General features: G+C 40.0%; 1 protein-coding gene across 1 annotated transcript in view; it reads left to right on the top strand.

The window, feature by feature from the left end:
* The window catches only part of LOC126188740 (trypsin-7-like), a 100390-nt gene that overhangs the window by 62321 nt on the left and 17972 nt on the right, over nucleotides 1-20097 (top strand). The window contains exon 5 of the mRNA XM_049930348.1: nucleotides 5733-5929. Coding sequence (XP_049786305.1) covers nucleotides 5733-5929 — 197 coding nt within the window. The remainder of the gene's footprint in view (nucleotides 1-5732; nucleotides 5930-20097) is intronic.

Raw genomic sequence — 20097 nt, 5'->3', positions numbered from 1 at the left:
AATCGTGCGTGGGTGGCTCAGATGGTAGAGCACTTGCACGCAAAAGGCAAAGGTCCCGAGTTAGAGTCTCGGTCCGGTAAACAGGTTTAATCTGTCAGGAAGTTTCATACCATTGCACACTCAGCTGCAGAGTGAAAATCTCATTGTGGTCGAATCAATTCGTTTCCTCCCTCTACTAGGTTGCACAATAAAAGAACCCGTCTCTTAGAAATTCGGAATCATTTTCTACAGAACCATGGCAGTCATCGGATCAATTCCTTTTTTCAAATGCTTCAGTGTCCGGAACTCCTGCAGAGCGACGTGTGCACAGTCATCAATCTTGTAATACAGCTTTACAGGCAGAGCGAGATTCTGCATTGAGACAGTCATGGCGAATGTCGCAGACGCGAAAGGAGGAAAAGCCGTGTACCTGGCGTGTTTATACCAACTTCAGTGCGCATGACAGGTATTTTCATTTATGTATCCTGACACATACAGCGCCATCTATTGATCAATTTTTGCACTATTTTTATTCTTTTGCCATACGTTTCCCCCTTCTCCGATAATATTCCGTTGCAATTTGACATCATTCTGACCAGTAGTATTATATCCACAGCGTTTTGAAAGTTTAACTTTAATTATAATCATACTATATATATATATATATATATATATATATATAAAACCTGGGTCTACCCTGCCCAAACATTTGTTAATCATGTAAACATTTGAGGTGAATCGGTAAAGAACTTTTTGAGATTTTTGTTATCAACGTTTCCTCTGTGTGTATTATTATGCATATATTTACATATCATATATATTAAAAATATGTAACCCATGTCTATGAAACGTTTGTTAGAATGTCATGTAAAGATCTGAAATAAATTGGTGAAGAATTTTTAGAGATTTTTGCTAACAATATTAAACATCAGCTTGCCTGTATAATATTATAGGTTTTAAATAGATTTTTGTGTACCACATATAATAATAAAACTGCAGTGTGTCGCCGGAATGTTTATCAGAATATCACGTAAAAATGTGAAGTGAATTGGTTAAGTAATTTTCGAGATTTTTGGAAACAACTTGAAACAGTGTCCTTGTCTCTAAACGGTAGTGCAGAAGCTAGTCGAAGAGCTAGTACAGATCCCTATGGTAGGCCATTTTGTAGGCTATGGAAGATACTTGATTTTCCATTGAGGTTACTTGGAAAAATCTGTTGCTGAGCACCTCGTTGTGTAGATGGAGAAAGAAGTTTCAAAGAATAAATTGATACACCTTGAATAGTGGTAATTCCTTCCATACTATATGCCGAGGCTGAACTTAAATCAATAAACACAGCGGATGTTTCGAGTTGTTCCTGGAATCCTCTCTCCATGTAGGTTGTAAATGAGAGACCTGATCACAGCAGCTTGTTCCTGGCATAAAACCAGCCTCCTCTATTGGTATGTTATAGTTTACAAAATTCAAATTCTTTGTCGGCTTTGCTTAACATACACACTTCACTGTCGAGTCTACATATAGTAAATCTAGTTTCACTTACAAAATATGTTCAAACTGGCAAGAAACCACATTAAAGCGGCGTTCTGCTTAATGTCAACAGCTCCTCGTTGATAAGGAGGCTTTTTCTTGCTGCTGAGCAGTGTATCTTGCACTCCACAGGGCAAGCTTTTTCATGAAGGTACATCAAACAAGTTTTTGATGCTCTTTTCATTCCATTTCACGTTTAACTTTGTGGTAGTATATATACAATGGCCTCGATGACTCACCAGTAAACTGAGATATCTGGACGCCATGTTAACCAAATTGCCTGCATTTGTAAGTCAAAAGTACTTGAGAATGAATTTATGTACTTGTAAACTAAGCATGTATTTTCTTTTCTTCATGATGTTCTTATATATATATATATATATATATATATATATATATATATATATATGTGTGTGTGTGTGTGTGTGTGTGTGTGTGTGTGTGTGTGTGTGTGTGTGTTTTATACATAAAAGGGAAACTTTGTTAGCACAAATCGTGAAAAGTTCTTGACTGATCCATTTCAAATTTTTACACAATACTCTAATGAACACTCAGACTTACAGAGACTATCAATTTTTAATATATAAATTTATATGTAATATGTAAAGGGGAAACGTTGTTATCAAATACCTCGAAATGTTCTTCAGATATTTATATAGATGAAGTTGAACGATTTACTTAGAATTTTTACATGATACTCTTATGATCATTTTTTTCTTCTCTTATTGTAGATATTGACATCATTATTGTTTCCAAATTATGACAGATTTTTTTCGATCTTGATTAGTGAATATTTACATTTTGAAGATACGCTTAAAATATCTAACTAGTAGTAGAGGTATCTGCGAGATGATTGCGAGTGAATACCATGTATTATTCTTACTGTTTGCTTTTTTGCAATCAATACTTTCTTTCTAAGAGATGAGTTACCTCAGGAAATTATTCCATACGACATTATTGAGGAGAAACATTGAAAAATATGTTACGAGGTTGATTTGTTTGTTTCTAAGATTATCAATTAAACTAAACCTGTTTTCTGGTACCTGTGTATGTACCACATGACTTGTAGGTATGACTCTATTTGTTGTACAGAGCTGAATGTAGCGTGCTTTCTCAAAATGTAGGGAGAGCCCTTCTTCAGAAAATCACGTAATCATTCTTTGAAAATACTCATCAGTAATTTCTTCTGTAACGTTTTCTCCAATGGGATTTAGTATAACAGTCGTATCAACTGCAAAAAGTACCAATCTGCTTGATGAAAGTGAAGCGGAATATCATTCACAAATACAAGTTGTCCCACATAAATCCAGTACACCTCGGACTAGTTAATCATCTTCAGTCAAATTGCTCGTGAAGTAGTAACACTGTCTTGAAAGTAAGCTAAATTGTATTTCGTCGGTAAGTAGAGCACAGCTATGTGTTTGTACATCAGTCGTTGTGAGAAGCTCATATTGTTGATTTGTTAAAGTAACTGGTTAGTTTGCTTTAGAACAGCTAATTTATATTGTGGAATGTTTCGTGAAAGGTAGGCTCCATCAATGAATGTAAAGAAATGTTTCAAACAAAGTATCCTGATAGAAGCTCCCCACGACCAGCACTATTCAAGATATGTACAAGTAATGGAGGTCATTAGGATCTGTTCAGAATGTGCAGAGGCATAAGTGACCAGCAGTGAGGACCCCTGAAACTATAGACAGAATTCGCATCGACATTACGAGAAGACCTCGCAAGTCGGTAAGCAGGTTATTGCTGCATGTTGGTGTAGCCTGTGCATCGTGCCATCGGGTACTAAGAGATGTGAAATTGAAAGCCTATTGTGTGAGTGTGGTGCAAGGGTTGAAATGTGAGGTTCACGAAAAGAATTCATTATTGTAACTGGTAGTAAACGTCAGTTGCTAACGGTTACATGGATCCCTTGGTTTACTTCATGTCAGATGAGGCTTGGTTTCATCTGTCAGATTACGTGAATTCCCAGAATTGAGATACTGATGCCCAGAATTGAGAATTGAGAACCACTCACATATTCTGCATCAAGAGCCTCTTCACTCAGAGAAGATAGGTGTTTGGTGTGCGTTGTCCTCCATGAAATTATTGGCCCCATATTTTTCAAGTACACTTTAAAGAGCACCAGATATCTAAAGATCTTAGACTCTTTGTATGCATAATTAACAGATGCAAAGAAGCTGCACTTATTATTCCAGCAAGATGGAGCAATGAACTTCCAACCAAAGTACGGCGCGCGCACATTACCAACATGTTCCCTGAAGACAGACTTGCCAGTAGAGGCATTGGTTCCCAGCGTCCCTGGACTTACAATACTGGCCATTAAAATTGCTACACCAAGAAGGAATGCAGATGATAAACGGCTATTCATCGGACAATTCTATTATACTAGAACTGACATGTGATTACATTTTCACGCAGTTGGGGTGCATAGATCCTGAGAAATCAGTACCCAGAACAACCACCTCTGGCCATAATAATGGCCTTGATACGCCTGGGCATTGAGTCAAATAAAGCTTGAATGGCGTGTACAGGTACAGCTGCCCATGCAGCTTCAACACGATACCACAGTTCATCAAGAGTAATGACTGGCGCATTGTGACGAGCCAGTTGTTCGGCCACCATTGACCAGACATTTTCAATTGGTGAGAGATCTGGAGAATGTGCTGGCCAGGGCAGCAGTCGAACATTGTCTGTATCCAGAAAGGCCCGTACAGGACCTACAACATGCGGTCGTGCATTATCCCGCTGAAATGTAGGGTTTCGCAGGGATCGAATGAAGGGTAGAGCCACGTGTAGTACCAAATCTGAAATGTAACGTCCACTGTTCAAAGTACCGTCAATGCGAACAAGAGGCGACCGAGACGTGTAATCAATGGCACCCCATACCATCACGCCGGGTGATACGCCAGTATGGCGACGACGAATACACGCTTCCATTGTGCGTTCACAGCGATGTCGCCAAACACGGATGCGACCATCATGATGCTGTAAACAGAACCTGGATTCATCTGAAAAAATGACGTTTTGCCATTCGTGCACCCAGGTTCGTCGTTGAGTACACCATCATAGGCACTCCTGTCTGTGATGCAGCGTCAAGGGTAACTGCAGCCACGGTCTCCGCGCTGATAGTCCATGCTGCTGCAAACGTCATCGAACTGTTCGTGCAGATGGTTGTCGTCTTGCAAACGTCCCCATCTGTTGACTCAAGGATCGACGCGTGGCTGCACGATCCATTACAGCCATGTGGATAAGATGCCTGCCATCTCGACTGCTAGTGATACGAGGCTGTTGGGATCCAGCACGGCGTTCCGTATTATCCTCCTAAACCCATCGGTTCCATATTCTGGTAACACTCGTTGGATCTCGACCAACGCGAGCAGTAATGTCGCGTTACGATAAACCGCAATCGCGATAGGCTACAATCCGACCTTTATCAAAGTCGGAAACGTGATGGTACGCATTTCTCCTCCTTACACGAGGCATCACAACAACGTTTCACCAGGAAACGCCGGTCAACTTCTGTTTGTGTATGAGAAATCCGTTGGAAATTTTCCTCATGTCAGCACGTTATAGGTGTCGCCACCGGCGCGAACCTTGTGTGAATGCTCTGAAAAGCTAATCATCTGCGTATCACAGCATCTTCTTCCTGTCGGTTAAATTTCGCGTCTGTAGCACGCCATATTCGTGGTGTAGGAATTTTAGTGGCCAGCAGTGTAACTTTTTGTGATTTTTGTTAATGGGGCATAATAAAAAGCAAAGTGTGTGCTGACAATCTTCGCACAATAGACGATCTTAAGCAGAACGTTACTAGAGAAATCACACTTGCTGAATTACAGCGTGTGGCTGGTAACGTCATCAAGCGAAATCAGCGATGCCTGGATGCCCATGGCCACCACTTACAGTATCTCTTATAAACAGGTAACTACATGTTTCTCAACGTTACTATCATCTATTCTTTTTTTAGTTAGTTCGTTGTGACTTGAAACTCGGGTGTGACGCATACCAGTTTTATAAACGACAGCCCATATGAGCCTCAGGAGTTGACGCAAAATTGGACGCTGTTGAAGTCCTTTTGTCACTGCTCCCCAGGCACATTCAGCGTAGGGCTACTGAAAGACTTTTGAGTTCTGACCACACACTTGGACGTTCACAATGGCTGAGAATGTCCAAGCAGACGCCGCCAAATTCTTCTGACACTTCGACGCCATGTGTGCCCACAGTGGAGACGGACTACGCAGACCAGCTCGCGATCGTGGCAGGCTGGGGCCGTGTCGGGCAAGACAAGCCACTGTCGCGCTTCCTCCTCGCAGCCGAGGTCCGCGTCATCTCCAACGACTTCTGCCGCAAGTCGTCCATCGGCGATCATATCAAGGATAACATGCTGTGCACCTACTACGAGAAGAAGGACGCTTGTCAGGTACTGTCACCGTCACATTAACATGCAACCTACTACAGTTTAGCACCTTCTATTTAATAGTACGTAGGTCCATCAAGAAAATTCTCCACTTTGCAATGCAATTCTTTCCTGGACAAAACAACTGCAGTTATCAAATTATAAGACTGTTCACAGTACTGTGCTATCATTTGAAAATATGTAGGTTAGTGCTATTGATACAGTGATAGACAAACTTCATGTCATTAAGTACTGTTAAAAACGGCTGCTTCGTGATACTAAAGTCTCCAAAGTAACTGATATCGTTGGTATAGGTCATGAATTCAGCAAAATTGACTCAACTGAAATACAGTGTGTTTCATTCGCAGACACAGTCTTGCGACAGTAGATGCAGGTGAACATTCTTCCTAGACATCAGAAGAAACTTCAGCATCGTATTTCATTCTCAACCACTATGAAAACTCTAAAAGTATCTGCAATTTTGCTCTAATTGTCTTTAAGTTGGCTGTAAGCCTTGTGTGATGTCATCTGCAAGATGGTAGGTCGCGGCACTATCACATCAGAGTTATTGACTAGCTGTATTCTACAGCACCTTTGTAGTTTGTGCAAATGTCCTTCAGACATGCATGCAGTTCTGAGGGAACATACACTACTAACGATCTACAGCTGTATTAAATACATGAAATGTATACATTTATACATCTGGTGGTACCATTTACTAGCAACACATGAAAATACGTGCAAATCCAAGACTCAAAGCCAGATCTCGAACTTATCATGAGTGGTTGCTTTAAGCCATCAACAAACAGGACGAGGCAGAAACGTTGCCATGCATGCAGATGGTATAACAACGTCACAAGACACTGCGCTGTTGGCACACAGGACGATCTGGTTACCGTAATTTTGCTCTCTCAGCCCTCTCCAGTGGCGGTTGTCGCCTGTATTTTGCTCGCAAACAGTACAGTTTGATCACGAAGATGGATGCGTGTGAAATTCCATTGGCTGTATTAAAAGTCACATTCCCTCCCTTGTCCATATGCTAGTCTTGATGTTCTGACCGTGGTATACATAAATAAAACACTCGGTATCCCTGAATACCTAAGAAGACAAAAAGGAAAGAAGTCCAACGAATAAGGATAACAGCTAACTAAACAACATCAAATCGACCAAATTCACTCCTTCCACTTATATTTACATAAAATCAAGGATTACAGATATTATTTCTGTTAATTACGCGAAAAATCCCTACAACCTTTTCGAAAACGCGAAGATAGAAAAAAATTGGATGCAACAGGGCTGGAGCCTTATACCAAACAAACTTCTGTTCCAAAACATTATACCTGCACCCACTACGCTAGACTGTAGCTTTGTTATGAGCAGCTTTGTATATTTTATCTTGTACTCTTCTATAGGCTGTGATGTGCGAAATGTATTAATTTACATTTAACTAAAACAACTCCTAGCAAAAACTGCACATTTTTCATCAATCTTTAATGTGCCGTTGCGCTAAAGCGAAGTACTCTGTTAACACACGAGTTATAAAGCGATAATAACTAAATACGAAAATTCTTTAACCACCAATAAGACGTTCACATCGTTTTATTACAACAAATCGTACCAGTAACGTTTTGTTCTCAAGACATTCAATATGCTGGTGCTTAAAAACAGTATACATCCATGGGGTGTAAGCTACAACATAAAAAACACCGAATACGGGCTTCTACTGAAAACAACTGCAACATGGTGTCTTGCTTTCTGGGGACCTTAATCTTTCTGCTTGTGACGTAACGAACGTTCTTCCTTCCTACTGGTTCTACCTTACGTGACACTTCGCCCAAATACCGCAGAACTTCTTTCTGATTCACGTGACGAAATGGCCCCTCAACTTGACATAGTAAGAAGTGGCGTTACAAAACTCGAAGAGGGCCAGGTCAACATTAGCTAACTCTTCCCGTCTGTCGACGGCTTTAACTACTTCAGCTAGCCAAGCACGTCTCGAGAACAGATTCAAACCTACATACAGGTATTCACAGCAACTGCAGGAAGTGGACAATTACGGACATAGGGACGTTGGGTCGGTCCTCGAGGCATGCCCAAGTAGCCATAGTTGTTAAGGCGACAGCTCGCGATAAGCAGGATTACAGCTGAAGATCATATTGCTTACGGACAGAAGTGGAACAGACTCAAACAAGCTATGAGAAATTTTAAACTCAGGCATGCCCATTCGTTAATCAACACGACACAGATCAGCTGTCCTATGGGAAAACCAACGTGGTCTTGGTATACGCAAAGTAAAAGCCGCAGCTGATCCCTTCGTCCCAGTCGAGGAACTGAACAGTACTTCACATTACTCACAAACGAAGTGAACTACAAATGAATCATGCACTTACTGTTTACACCTTGGGGAAAAACAAAAAATTTTGTCTTGATGGAGTCTGGAAATATCGTTAAAAATCCATCATACATATCATATCATCATGTATTCCTTTTTATTTTACCCTTCTAATTCCGCAAGACTTAATTAAAGAGCAAATCTCCATGGTCACGAAATTAACGTCAGAAAAATGAATAACAAATTAAATATAATTCACACGAATGCTATGTACGCAACAAGGTGCTGAGTATATACGTATTTTCAACAATATAACACAGTAGTTTGCTTAAGTTTTTTCCATGAACTTCCTGACAGAACAGATGGAGTGACTCATGAGGAACTTCTTCAGTTTAGACCTGAAAGTGCAAGGACGACGACCAAGATTTTTTAATTCTTGTGGCAGCTTACTGAAATTGGATATAGCAGAATACTGCACACCTTTCTGCACAGGGGTCAAGGAAGTGCGATCCAAACGCAGATTGGATTTCTATGTAGTACCACATTAAGTGAAGGCTGCTAATTCTTGTGAAAAAGCGCATGTTGACAAACTACCTGTTGGCTTTTGTCCCGAGTTCTTCAGACCACGTTTGTTTGATGATTTTTCTGACGCTTGTAACGGAACATATTTAAGGCTTTACTGTACCGAAATATGCGATACCCTCCAAATTCAACCAGTTTAACGAGTATTTATGATTATAGAAAAGTTATTGTGCATGTTAACAATGATTGCATAACATGTCTGCATAAACAGTCAACCCATTAAATTATACTGAATAACTGACCCACACAAAAGTTTATATCACTTGATCACTGATACAGCAAATGTCATCATATAAAAACACTAAGTTCATCTTAAATAATTAATATGAAGTACGAAAAATAGTGGCCAACTTAGGTATTTTGGATCTCCTTAAATAAAAATCACCCAGTGAAACCTATTTGTTCACTAGGAGCGTTTTCACTCAGTATTCACGTAAGCAATCCTATTTTAGACGAAAACCAATGTAATTCTTAATAATTCATGTTATTTACTTATTTATGCAAATTAGAGAAGTCAATTGACAAACTTCTAAAAACGGCCTTTTTGTAACAAAGAATTATTCTGTCAAGTCAACAAATCTGTTTGTCATTTTAATAACATGTTAAATTATGTCACTCGATGCAAATTAATAACTTTTCTGCACAAATTATGATAACAGATGTACATGTGACTTATAAACTATATCTCTTTTTAGTAGTTCTTTGACAATGTTATAAATACGAGCAGCAAGAAGGGTCGAGAGGCAGTCGGAATGTCACTTTGGTAAAGTGTGTTTGTGTGTTATTGTTTGAGGTGGATCAACAATGCAAAGAACATGTAACGGAAGTACTACTTTGTGTTGAGTCATGGTCTTTGGTGGACAGTGGAATTAAGATGGCCACCAGAGTAATAAATATTTGAAGTTTACATATTTGTTGGTTTCGCTCGTTCTTTATCATCAAAAGCACATAAAAAACACGGGACCTCATGTTTTTAACCCTAGACAACCAGATGTAGAGCCAGCATCAGCATCGAGAGACAGCAGCGATCCAGCAAGTAGCAGCGATTACTACAACGCAATGCATTTTAATGGCGCCAACCTAACATCAAGTGCTAACAAGCTCCGTAAATGGGAGTGAAATAGTGTGATTATAGCAATTAGCTATATCTACGACCAGGCGACCATTACACGCTTCACCAGCACAAATGGCTGGCACTGTCAAAGCTTCACCCTCCATTGCTGGTGGCGGACTAGAGTCGAGCTCGCTACCGCAGAAATTATGTGCCTGGCGGCAATGTCCGAGGGCTTTACAATGACCATTACCGCGTTGGTTCTGCCCTTTTCTACCTGCGCTGCAGCATGGGAATCCAGGATCTGTTCACTTTGAGGCTGGCCTCTTTCTAGTTGAAGTTACTGTCGTTTTTGTGTATTTCTTTAGGTTCTCTGAACAAAATTCACAACAAGAACTTACAACAGATATTGCTCGAACTGCCATTTCCAGAGCCAAAACTGCTCTTTGTGAATGGAGAGGGTCGCCACAGAATATAATGCCGTATGTCATAAGCGAATGTTCTAGACACAATGGCATCACCGCCCAAATGATGGAACTTATCATTGACACACTACTGCTCACAATAAAAGATACCTTGAACCATTTCTTAACGATAAGTATTTTCCCTGAGGTCTGGAAACGAGAACTGTTATGCTGCATTGCAACAGCATCCTCTGATAACCGAACTACCCTCACTCTTCCGGCACTGTCCGAGGCCTTACAGTATACAGTCGACGATCAGCTATCGACGTACTCATCTACAAACAGCCTACTGGACAAATACCGATCGACTTTCAGCAAAAATCACAGCACAATACCTCCTTTAATAAAAGTAAAAGCTGACCTGAAGCTTCCCATGGAGAGACAAGAGGTGACTATTATGAACGTCTTACACTTTAGCAAAGCCATTGGCGCTGTCGACTCCGATATTTTACTTGCCAAACTTAACAGGCTGAATTTCTCTCAAAGTGCAGTGCAACGGTTTCGTGCATAGCTGACATCTCGCCAGCAATTCGTCGTGTCCGGCACCATCAAATCGTAACGGAGACAAGTAATATCAGACGTCCCCAAGGGTTCGGTATTAAGTACTATGCTTCATTTATTGAATGTCAGTGATAAGTCATCATTCTCGTTTTACTGTAAACATCGCATGTTTGTTGATTACCTCCAGTTGTATCTAAGTGCAGAGCCAATAAACCTGAAGACAGCTATCGAGAATTTCAATTCTGACCTGTGTGCACTATCAAATTAGGCTTAGAGTATAGAGCGAAAGCTCAATACATCTAAAACCCAAGCTGTCCTGGTTGGTCATTCTAGGGTCATTAGTGCGAAATATAGGGAATCCCTACTACCTTTGATCCTTAACTACACTCGCTGTTTAGACTAACGTCAGTAACTTCATGGGGCAGTTTTCGACTCCAAAAACAAATGCCACTTGAAACTCATTTATTTCTACGGTTCTCTAAACTGTTGTTAAAAACAGAGCACCTTGAGCGACTAGAGGTAGGATGTTCATATTCACAGGACATATACAATAGTGTTTTCTGCAGAAATTATTAGCATTTCAGTCACCTCGGTTCAGCATGTGTCCTGTTACCTAGTAGGCATAGGGTCCGCCATGGTCCCGATAACTTTTTCTATGCATGATGGCATCGACGCGCATAACGCGCGAATGGCATCCTGTGGTATAGCCATTCATGCTGCATTCACCTGGTTCCAAAGTTCATCTGTGGTGGTTAGCATTGGGTCACAGCACTGCACCCGTCATTTCATCATATCCCACACATTTTTGATTGGAGACAAGTCTGGTGATCTGATGGGCCAAGGCAAAAGGCTGACATCCTGTGGCACCAAGAAGTTACGTGTTCATGTAGCACTGTTTTGGTAAAAAATGGCGTCTGGGGTGTTGTGCGGAAAGGGTTTGGCTACATCTGACAGTATGTCATTCACGTAGGTCACACTGGTCACAATGCCCTGCATACACACCGTTTGTGATTTGTGGTTGTGCCCAATAGCACCCCACACCATAAGGCCTTGAGTTGGCGCTGTACATCTTGTGCGAATGCAGTCACCGTGATGCCACTCCCCATGTCTGCGGTGAACGAAAAGGCGGCCATCATTTTCAAACAAACAGAACCTGGATTCGTCGAGAGACGCTATCTGATGTTATTCCTATTCCAAATGACGTCGTTCCATACACCATTGCCGTCTAGCATGTTTCTGCACATTCGTCAAAGGTAGGCGGAGAAGTGGACGACGCGCACGTAACCAGTGCCGTAATAAACAGTGACGCACTGGCACCCCTGATAGTGTCCGATGTGTTACACTGTTCCACTATTGCGCCAGAGCCGAGAAGGATGCAGATCTGTCCTGCAATGCCATTCGAATGAGGTGTCGATCTTCTCCGGGGTTAGTCCGGCTGGTGCATCCTGACACATCTCGTCGTGTTCTGCGGCCCTCCGTGAACCATTCTGCACACGCCCGTTGCACTGCCGAAACACTTCGTCCCACACGAGTGGCAGTTTCCCAGATGGTTGCATGACATCCTCTCATGCCAATAATGCGTCCTGTTTCAAACTCACTGATTTGACAGTACAGTTCGCGCATTCGTCTGCGAGGCATCCTGCACGTCTGCTCAAGTCACACTTCGGTTTACAGCGACAGTGAGAGCCATAGGCACATTTTACCAGGAGGTGGTGTTCCACCGCGACATCGATGTTGACGTTGAAACCGCAGGCCGACTTCTTTCAGATGCTAATAATTTCTACAGAACATACTAATGTACGTGCCCTGTGAATATGAACGTCGTATCTCCAGTCGTTCAAAGTGTTCTGTTTTTTCTAAGCATGAGTGTATAAGAATGTTTAGAAACATGTCCTGAGATGAAATAATGACCAATTAAGAAAACTATAAAGAGAAAATAAATAGTGACTTTCAATTTAAAAAAATGACAATAGATACATGAACCGATCAAGAAAGACAACGAAAAGTATCCACCCAACAAAAAGCATCCTACTCTAAATGATAGAACTTACTTTCGCTAATCACAATTTTCTCCTTAAGAATGGCCAGATTGTTTTACTGTTCTTCATATTCTTCACGGACATTCTCCTTCGCCACTTCATCGTCCTCTACACTAAGGTGACAAGTCATGGGATACTGATATGCACGTATACAGCTGGGGATAGTACCGCACACTCAAAGTAGAAAAGGGAAGTGTATTGGCGGGGTCGCCATTTGTACTCAGGTGATTCATGTAAAACAGTGGCCGACATGATTGTGGCCACACAACGGGAGTTAACAGACTTTGAACGCGAAATGGTAGCTGAAGCTTGACGCATGCAGCATTCCATTTCCAATATCTTTGCGGAATTCAGTATTCTGAAATTCATGGTATCAAGAGTGTGCCGAGTATACTAAATTTCAGGCATTACCACTCGCCAAGGAGAAAGCAGAGGCCAATAGCGTTCACTTAACGACGGAGAGCAGCGGTGGTTTGCCTAGAGTTGTCAGTGTTAACAATCAACACTGCATGAAAGAACCGCAGAAATCAGTGTGGCACGTATGGTGAATGTTTCCGTTAGGACAGTGCGGCGAAATTTGGCGTTAGTGAGCTATGGCAGCAGACGACCGACGCGACTGCCTTTGTTGGAAGCACGACATCGACTGCAGCGCCTTTCCTGGGTTCGTGACCATATTGGTTGGACCTCAGATGGCTATAAAACTGTAGTGTGGTCAGATGAGTCCTGAATTCAGATGATACAAGCTAAAGGTCAGGTTCAAGTTGGTGCATACCCCACGAAGCCATGGACCCAAGGCTCTGTGCAAGCTGGTGGCGGCTCCATAACAGCATGGGCTGTGTTTACATGGGGTGGACTGGGTCCTCTGGTCCAATTGAACCGGTCATTGAATGGAAATGCTTATGTTCAGCCATTCATGGACTTCATGTTCCTAAGTAATGATGGAATTACTGTGGATGACAATGCACCATGTCACCGGGCCACAATTGTTCATGACTGGTTTGAAGAACAGTCTAAACAATTCGAGCTATTGATTTGGCCATCCAGATAGGCCGACAAGGGACACAACGGAGGGGCCAGTTCGTGCACAAAATCCTTCAATTTCGCAATTATGGACGGCTGTAGAAGCAGCATGGCTCAATATTTCTTCAGGAAACTTCCATCAACTAGTGGAATCCATGCTACATCAAGCTACTTCACTACACTGGGCAAAAAAAGATGTCCGAAAAATTTTAGGAGTTATCCCATGACTTTTGTCAACTCAGTGTATTTTCCTGTCATTTCTAGGCCAGATATTTCTCTTTCACTGTCGCTGAACTCGGCAGCATCTTGAAAAGAAGGTGTGAACGATGAATTAAGTCTTCACTAGCTAATAGTAACTCCAAAATTTGATCACTATTCAAACGTCGCCCCATTCTTTCTAAAGCAATTAAAACAATTTATGATCGCAAATAATAAAAGTAATGTTTATAACTTCGTGGTAGATTTCGACCTCAACTGGTACATACCTGCGGAAGTAATGGTCGCTGCTTAGCATGTGCCTGTACAATAAAAAAGCACAGGCGGTACTAAGAATAGACCCTACATAGAAGCGGAATGACAACGTAATAACAGATGAAAAGCTAAAGTGGTCTAAGCACACAGCTGCAGTGAGCAAGAAGGCATCGTCACCTCTCCATGCCATACAAAAATACATAAAGTCCTTCTCTTTGGACCTAAAAAAGAATAGCCTACAAACGCTTATATTTCCTATTGTTGATTACAGCAGTATTAACCTGCAAGGTATTTCTCAGGAAAATTCATGGCTCCTGGTACCGGTAATGAACTCCAGCATTCAATGTATACTTGACGTTCGATTCTTTCATCATATTTCACCATCTTATGCACAGCTATCCCGGCTAAGTGCAGATAAGCTAAGAGATTTCCAAAGACACTGACTCCTGTATTGTCTTATCAGTGTACATTTTCCCTCACATCTCTCCTCGACTTTAAAGCTCTTGTCTTAACAACATAGCATCAGAGCGAAATACTCTCTGTCCCAGTCCACCAATCAGGCGTGTTCTCGAAGTCCTTTTCAGTAGCAGGAAGCTGACATTGGAATTACCTCTCTCATTATGTCAGGCAACTGAATAACATCTTCTGCTTCAAAAGACAGCTAATAATATACTTACTGAAGCAACAATATTGTCTAACTTTTTCCTTATCAACACTCATTACCCTTCTTGTAGATATTTTAGGTAAGTAGTATGCAGTTTCCAGTTTTTGGCATAAAATATTGTTTGCTTCTGTTTCAGTTCCATTTTCCTGTATGGTTTCACCAAGATATTTAAATTGTGGAACTCATCCAATTTTGCAGTATTTCATGTACTGTACGCACAAACGAAGTTGACACTCGGCGCGGTGGCTGATGAGAGCGACTGCAAAGGCATTTCCCATATACAGCCGCTCCCATCAGCTAGCACGCCGAGTGTCAACTTCGTTTGCGCATTTAATAGGTACTCATTTTTTTCGAAACATATCTGGAGGCGGACCATTTCCGTAATTTCTTTCAAGAGTTCAGTTTGATGTTCGACTGATCAAATGCCGCACGTTAATATTACTAAATTGCCTACAAATGCTAAGCAATTTATAGATAATTTTCGTCTACCAAAAGTAACCGGCTGTTCAATTTTGAGAAATGTTTTCTGTTTGCTCCATTCTTGTATCACTTTCTCAAGCACACATTAGAGAAGTAATGGAGACAGCGGCTCTCTTTGTCTCACCAGTTTTGATTTTGAATGGATCTGAGGTTCTCCCATAAATTTAACATCGAAAATTTTATCTGTCAGTGTCTATTTTTTGATTGCAAGTGTTTACAGATCTAAACATTGTTCACTTTCTTTTCTTGCAATCGTATTGACCAACTAGGATCACGTTAAAAAATGCAGTCCCTCTTCTCCCTTTGTTGTTATTTCCTGTTTTTCCAGTATTCCCTCATTTTCTCTCCATGAAGTCTCTTCCTTTCTTCTGTCCATGTTGTTCCCGATTTTTTATTTCTTCTGCTTTGAAAGCCTTCCAAATTTAGTATTTTATTTTTAAAACGGTTTTTCTGCTATTTCTGTTCACTGTTATTATTATTATTATTATTATTATTATTATTATTAGCAGTAGCAGCAGCAGTAGTAGTACTACTGCTTGCATTAATTCTTATCCATATTATTTATTTACATTGTCTCTAGATACATTAAAAACATTTTTAATTCTATTGATACTGGTTTACTGTCATCTTAAAGTATTGTTATTCTTAGGTTACTATGATGTAAAAAGAAATACTGTATGTGCGAAACCCCAGTCCCTGTTTTTCCAGTATTCCCTCATTTTCTCTCCATGAAGTCTCTTCCTTTCTTCTGTCCATGTTGTTCCCGATTTTTTATTTCTTCTGCTTTGAAAGCCTTCCAAATTTAGTATTTTATTTTTAAAACGGTTTTTCTGCTATTTCTGTTCACTGTTCTGTCACTGTAAGAGCGAGCTTGAAGACATTGATCAGATCAGGTTACATAAATAAATAACATAAATGCTTATGAATTTTAAATGGGGTCTTTGAAACAAAGGTGGCAGTTTCCTTGCAAAACTCCACTGAATAAATGTAGAGAGTCAGGATACTAGGATGACCATGCAACAGTTCTGCTGTGACCATCATACATCTCATTTGATGATCATAAGATTAATGAAAGGGCGATTATGGTGTGTACTCAGGAATATAGACAGTCTTCCACTGTGTATGGAATAAGACAGAAAATCTCTGATATAAAGTGCTGCAGCGAGCAGAGGTACACGTGGCTTCTGTACCCACAGCGAGTTGGTGTCTTTGGATAGTATAGCTGCTCAAAGATTGTTGTTGTACAGAAATTAATTGGCAAGTGATTTCACGCACTGTGGCCAGTCTATCCACAGTTACAATCCGTGATAGTGGGTGGCGGCTCCTGTCATGAATACGTTCTTCCTCAGGACAGTTGATTCTAATGGCAGTGGTTTTATCTGCATCGAAGCTCTGAATGTACACCATTGACCTGGTGGCACATGGAAGGCCAGCACTGACCTCAGTGTTCGAATGTCACCCATAATAAAGCCGTGATGAAGTTTGATGGTATCCCATCCTTCTGTGAAGATACAATACCCTCACATGTCATAAATAATGGTTATCTTTCGACATTTGTGATGAGTTAATTCTTTCCTCTGGCTTGCGAGATGACACGCCTAATAAAAATGTTACTTGGCCCCACTATTTTGCGTCACAGGGAGGGATGCATAGACTTGGAAAATTACTGTCTGGCTCTTGTGAGCACATGAGGTACTGTGCCACGATGTCTGTCTGTGAGTAAATGTAAAAGTTCGGTAGTATTTAAGTAAAGCACTGGAACATGCTAATTCACTATCAATTGTGTATTTCATCAAATTTAAACATTGCATTTCTCTCCATCAGTATATCCTAGGACTGACTATCACGACATTCACCATTTGTGCGCAGTCTGAAATCAAAACACAACTAAATTGAAGTGTGTCATTCAAAGCTACTGAACTCAAACTCCGCGTCACCTGATCAGCGCTCAGTCTCTTAAGTTCCACTAAACTTCATCGCAGCATGTCTCAGATCTGGCCCGTTATTACAGATTGGACTGTGCCCGCTAATGAGTCGTGGTTCTTTTCACCTTATCACCATGCGGGCTGATAGTGGAACAGAGCGAGTTCCCAACTGGGAATAAATCTCTTGGTCAGCAGCCCTTTTCATGCTCTCCCATCTCGTGCAATGAAACATTCGAATTACCTAGTCATACATTTAACTTGTATGTATCGATTGATGTGTGTTGATATGCTGTATTAATTTACAGAATTTGTAAATATATTACAATAAAATGCAGTAAACATCAGTTTTAGTAACATTGATCTGAAATGCACAATGAAAACAGATCTTCATGCGGCGCCGCGTATAGACATACTAATCAACAAATCTGCAAGTTTTTAAATCTTGTGTGTGTAAAATGTAGTAAGAAGGTGAGAAATGGTGTTAAATTATGCCCATGGTCGCAAAAATGGATCCATCGACAATGTTTAAATACTTTAGAAGAAAGAAACATGACTTGTGACTGTGCTAATGTGCACCGTAGTTGTGACATATTGTGTTTACAAAAGGAATATCGAGAAGACTGCTTCATTAAAATACGATCTTACGTTAGCCAAACTGTATGTACAGAAGCTTGAAAAAGTGATAGAAGTCAATTCAGAGTGTAGTGAAAAACCATTGTAAATGGGCGAAACGATAACTTCATATGGCCCAAAAAGTTCCATCGTGTTAACTGTAACGACAACTTCAGATTCTCAGTAGCAAATAATTTTGAACTTTTAACCTGTGATGAGCCTAAAAGATGTGAAAATAGCGAAAGAAACGAAGTACTTTCACCAAATGCAGAGATTAAAAACCAGTCAAGTACGAAGTCTCGTAATAACAAGCAAGAAAATACCGGTATTATAATTAACAGGGAACATACATATCATGAGAACATGACAACCTCAAGTAAGAAGAACAAAGAAGATATTTGCATGCACTCAGACAATCATGGAAAGGGCTTACCTGGTATCATGTTTAACATGCAAACTGTGTTTAAGGTTAGTGGAATAACGAAACCAGGCGCTCCCTTCAGTGAAATTCTAAAAAACTGTGAACATTTTTTGGAGCCTGGAAGAAACTGTTTAATAATCGGGGGTACTATGACGTTTATAGCTATTAGGGTAAACTCGCCACAAGAGCGCTTCAGTGAAATTCTAAAAAACTGTGAACATTTTTTGGAGCCTGGAAGAAACTGTTTAATAATCGGGGGTGCTAATGACGTTTATAGCAATGAGGGTAAACTCGCCCCAAGATCGCTAAGAAGCACACTACAGAAAATTATAAATGTGAACTGAAAATGTTTGTTGTGTGCATATATGCATCAGGGAATTTTGCTTCTTTTCTCCACAACATTGAAATGCTGCTAAATCGACTCAAACAGCAATTAGCAAATACAATTGCCCTTGGAGATTTTAATGTTAATTTTTAAAACTAACTGCAGTGGACAACAACAACTGACCAATCTGTTCTTATAATATGACAACAACAGTAACACAAGACACTAGATGTTTAAATGGGTCTGAAACAATAATTGATCAAGTATTTGTCAATAATAATAAATGTGAGCACATCACTGAAGTAATAGACATGGGGTTCTCGGATCATAAGACAGTCATGTTAACATTATATGATATATCTATTAAGGATCCAGTGGCATATGAAAAATACAGAGTGAAACAGTTTGTAAATGAAGACAGCATAAGAGTTTTTAATCGAATGTTAAAATATATAACTTGGGACACAAAATCAACCTGTGATGTAGATAAAAAATTTGAGTCAGTCCTAGCAAATTATTGGCATTGTTATAATATCGCATTTCCTATTAAAAGAGTAAAAATTAAAACCAAAACAAAGATATGGGTTACACAGGGAATTAAAAAATCTGCAGACACTGCGAAAGTTAAACAAATCTGCAAAAAATACTGTTGCATTAAAACCATATGTGAAAATTTACAGGAAAGTATATAAAAAAGTTATAATAACTGCTAAGAAACTAAATAATATAAAGTATATGTTTTATGAAGGCACACCAGGAACATTCTTTATTAAACAGTCAAGTTCATAACTACAAAACGAGAAATACAGATGACTTTCATAGAGAAAGTCACACAAAACTATGTATCAACAAAGTGTTCTTTATCAACCAAAAATGTGCCAAAGGAAATTAAAAGTATACCAAAATTCCACATGTTCAAAAAAGAACTTAAAAAAATGTTAACTAGCAAGAGTTTTTATAGTGTCAAGGAATACTTAAATCACCAGCATTCAGTATACAGCAGCTTATGTCCTTCATTGTAATGAACCAAAATGCCCATTGAAAACTAAATTGTATTCATCTATTATTCTAATTTACCATATTATGAATGTTGTTATGCATATGGTTTCATGTTATATGTAATAATATTTTATTTATGGACATATAATTGTAAATCTTTTCATGTCATATTTTCTATGTAAGGCAATGTATGACAAATCCTATATCATTTTTATAAGGATGAGATACAAGGATGCTAAGTAAAAATGCTATCGCTGCAAGTAGGGTATTTTCTAGCACGTCTTTAAACAAGCTGTAACATGGTAC

This window comes from Schistocerca cancellata, chromosome 5 (assembly GCF_023864275.1).
Source record: "Schistocerca cancellata isolate TAMUIC-IGC-003103 chromosome 5, iqSchCanc2.1, whole genome shotgun sequence".
Taxonomy (NCBI): Eukaryota; Metazoa; Arthropoda; class Insecta; order Orthoptera; family Acrididae; genus Schistocerca; species Schistocerca cancellata.
Note: the sequence above shows the minus strand (reverse complement) of the source record. Positions and strands in the feature narration are given on the sequence as shown.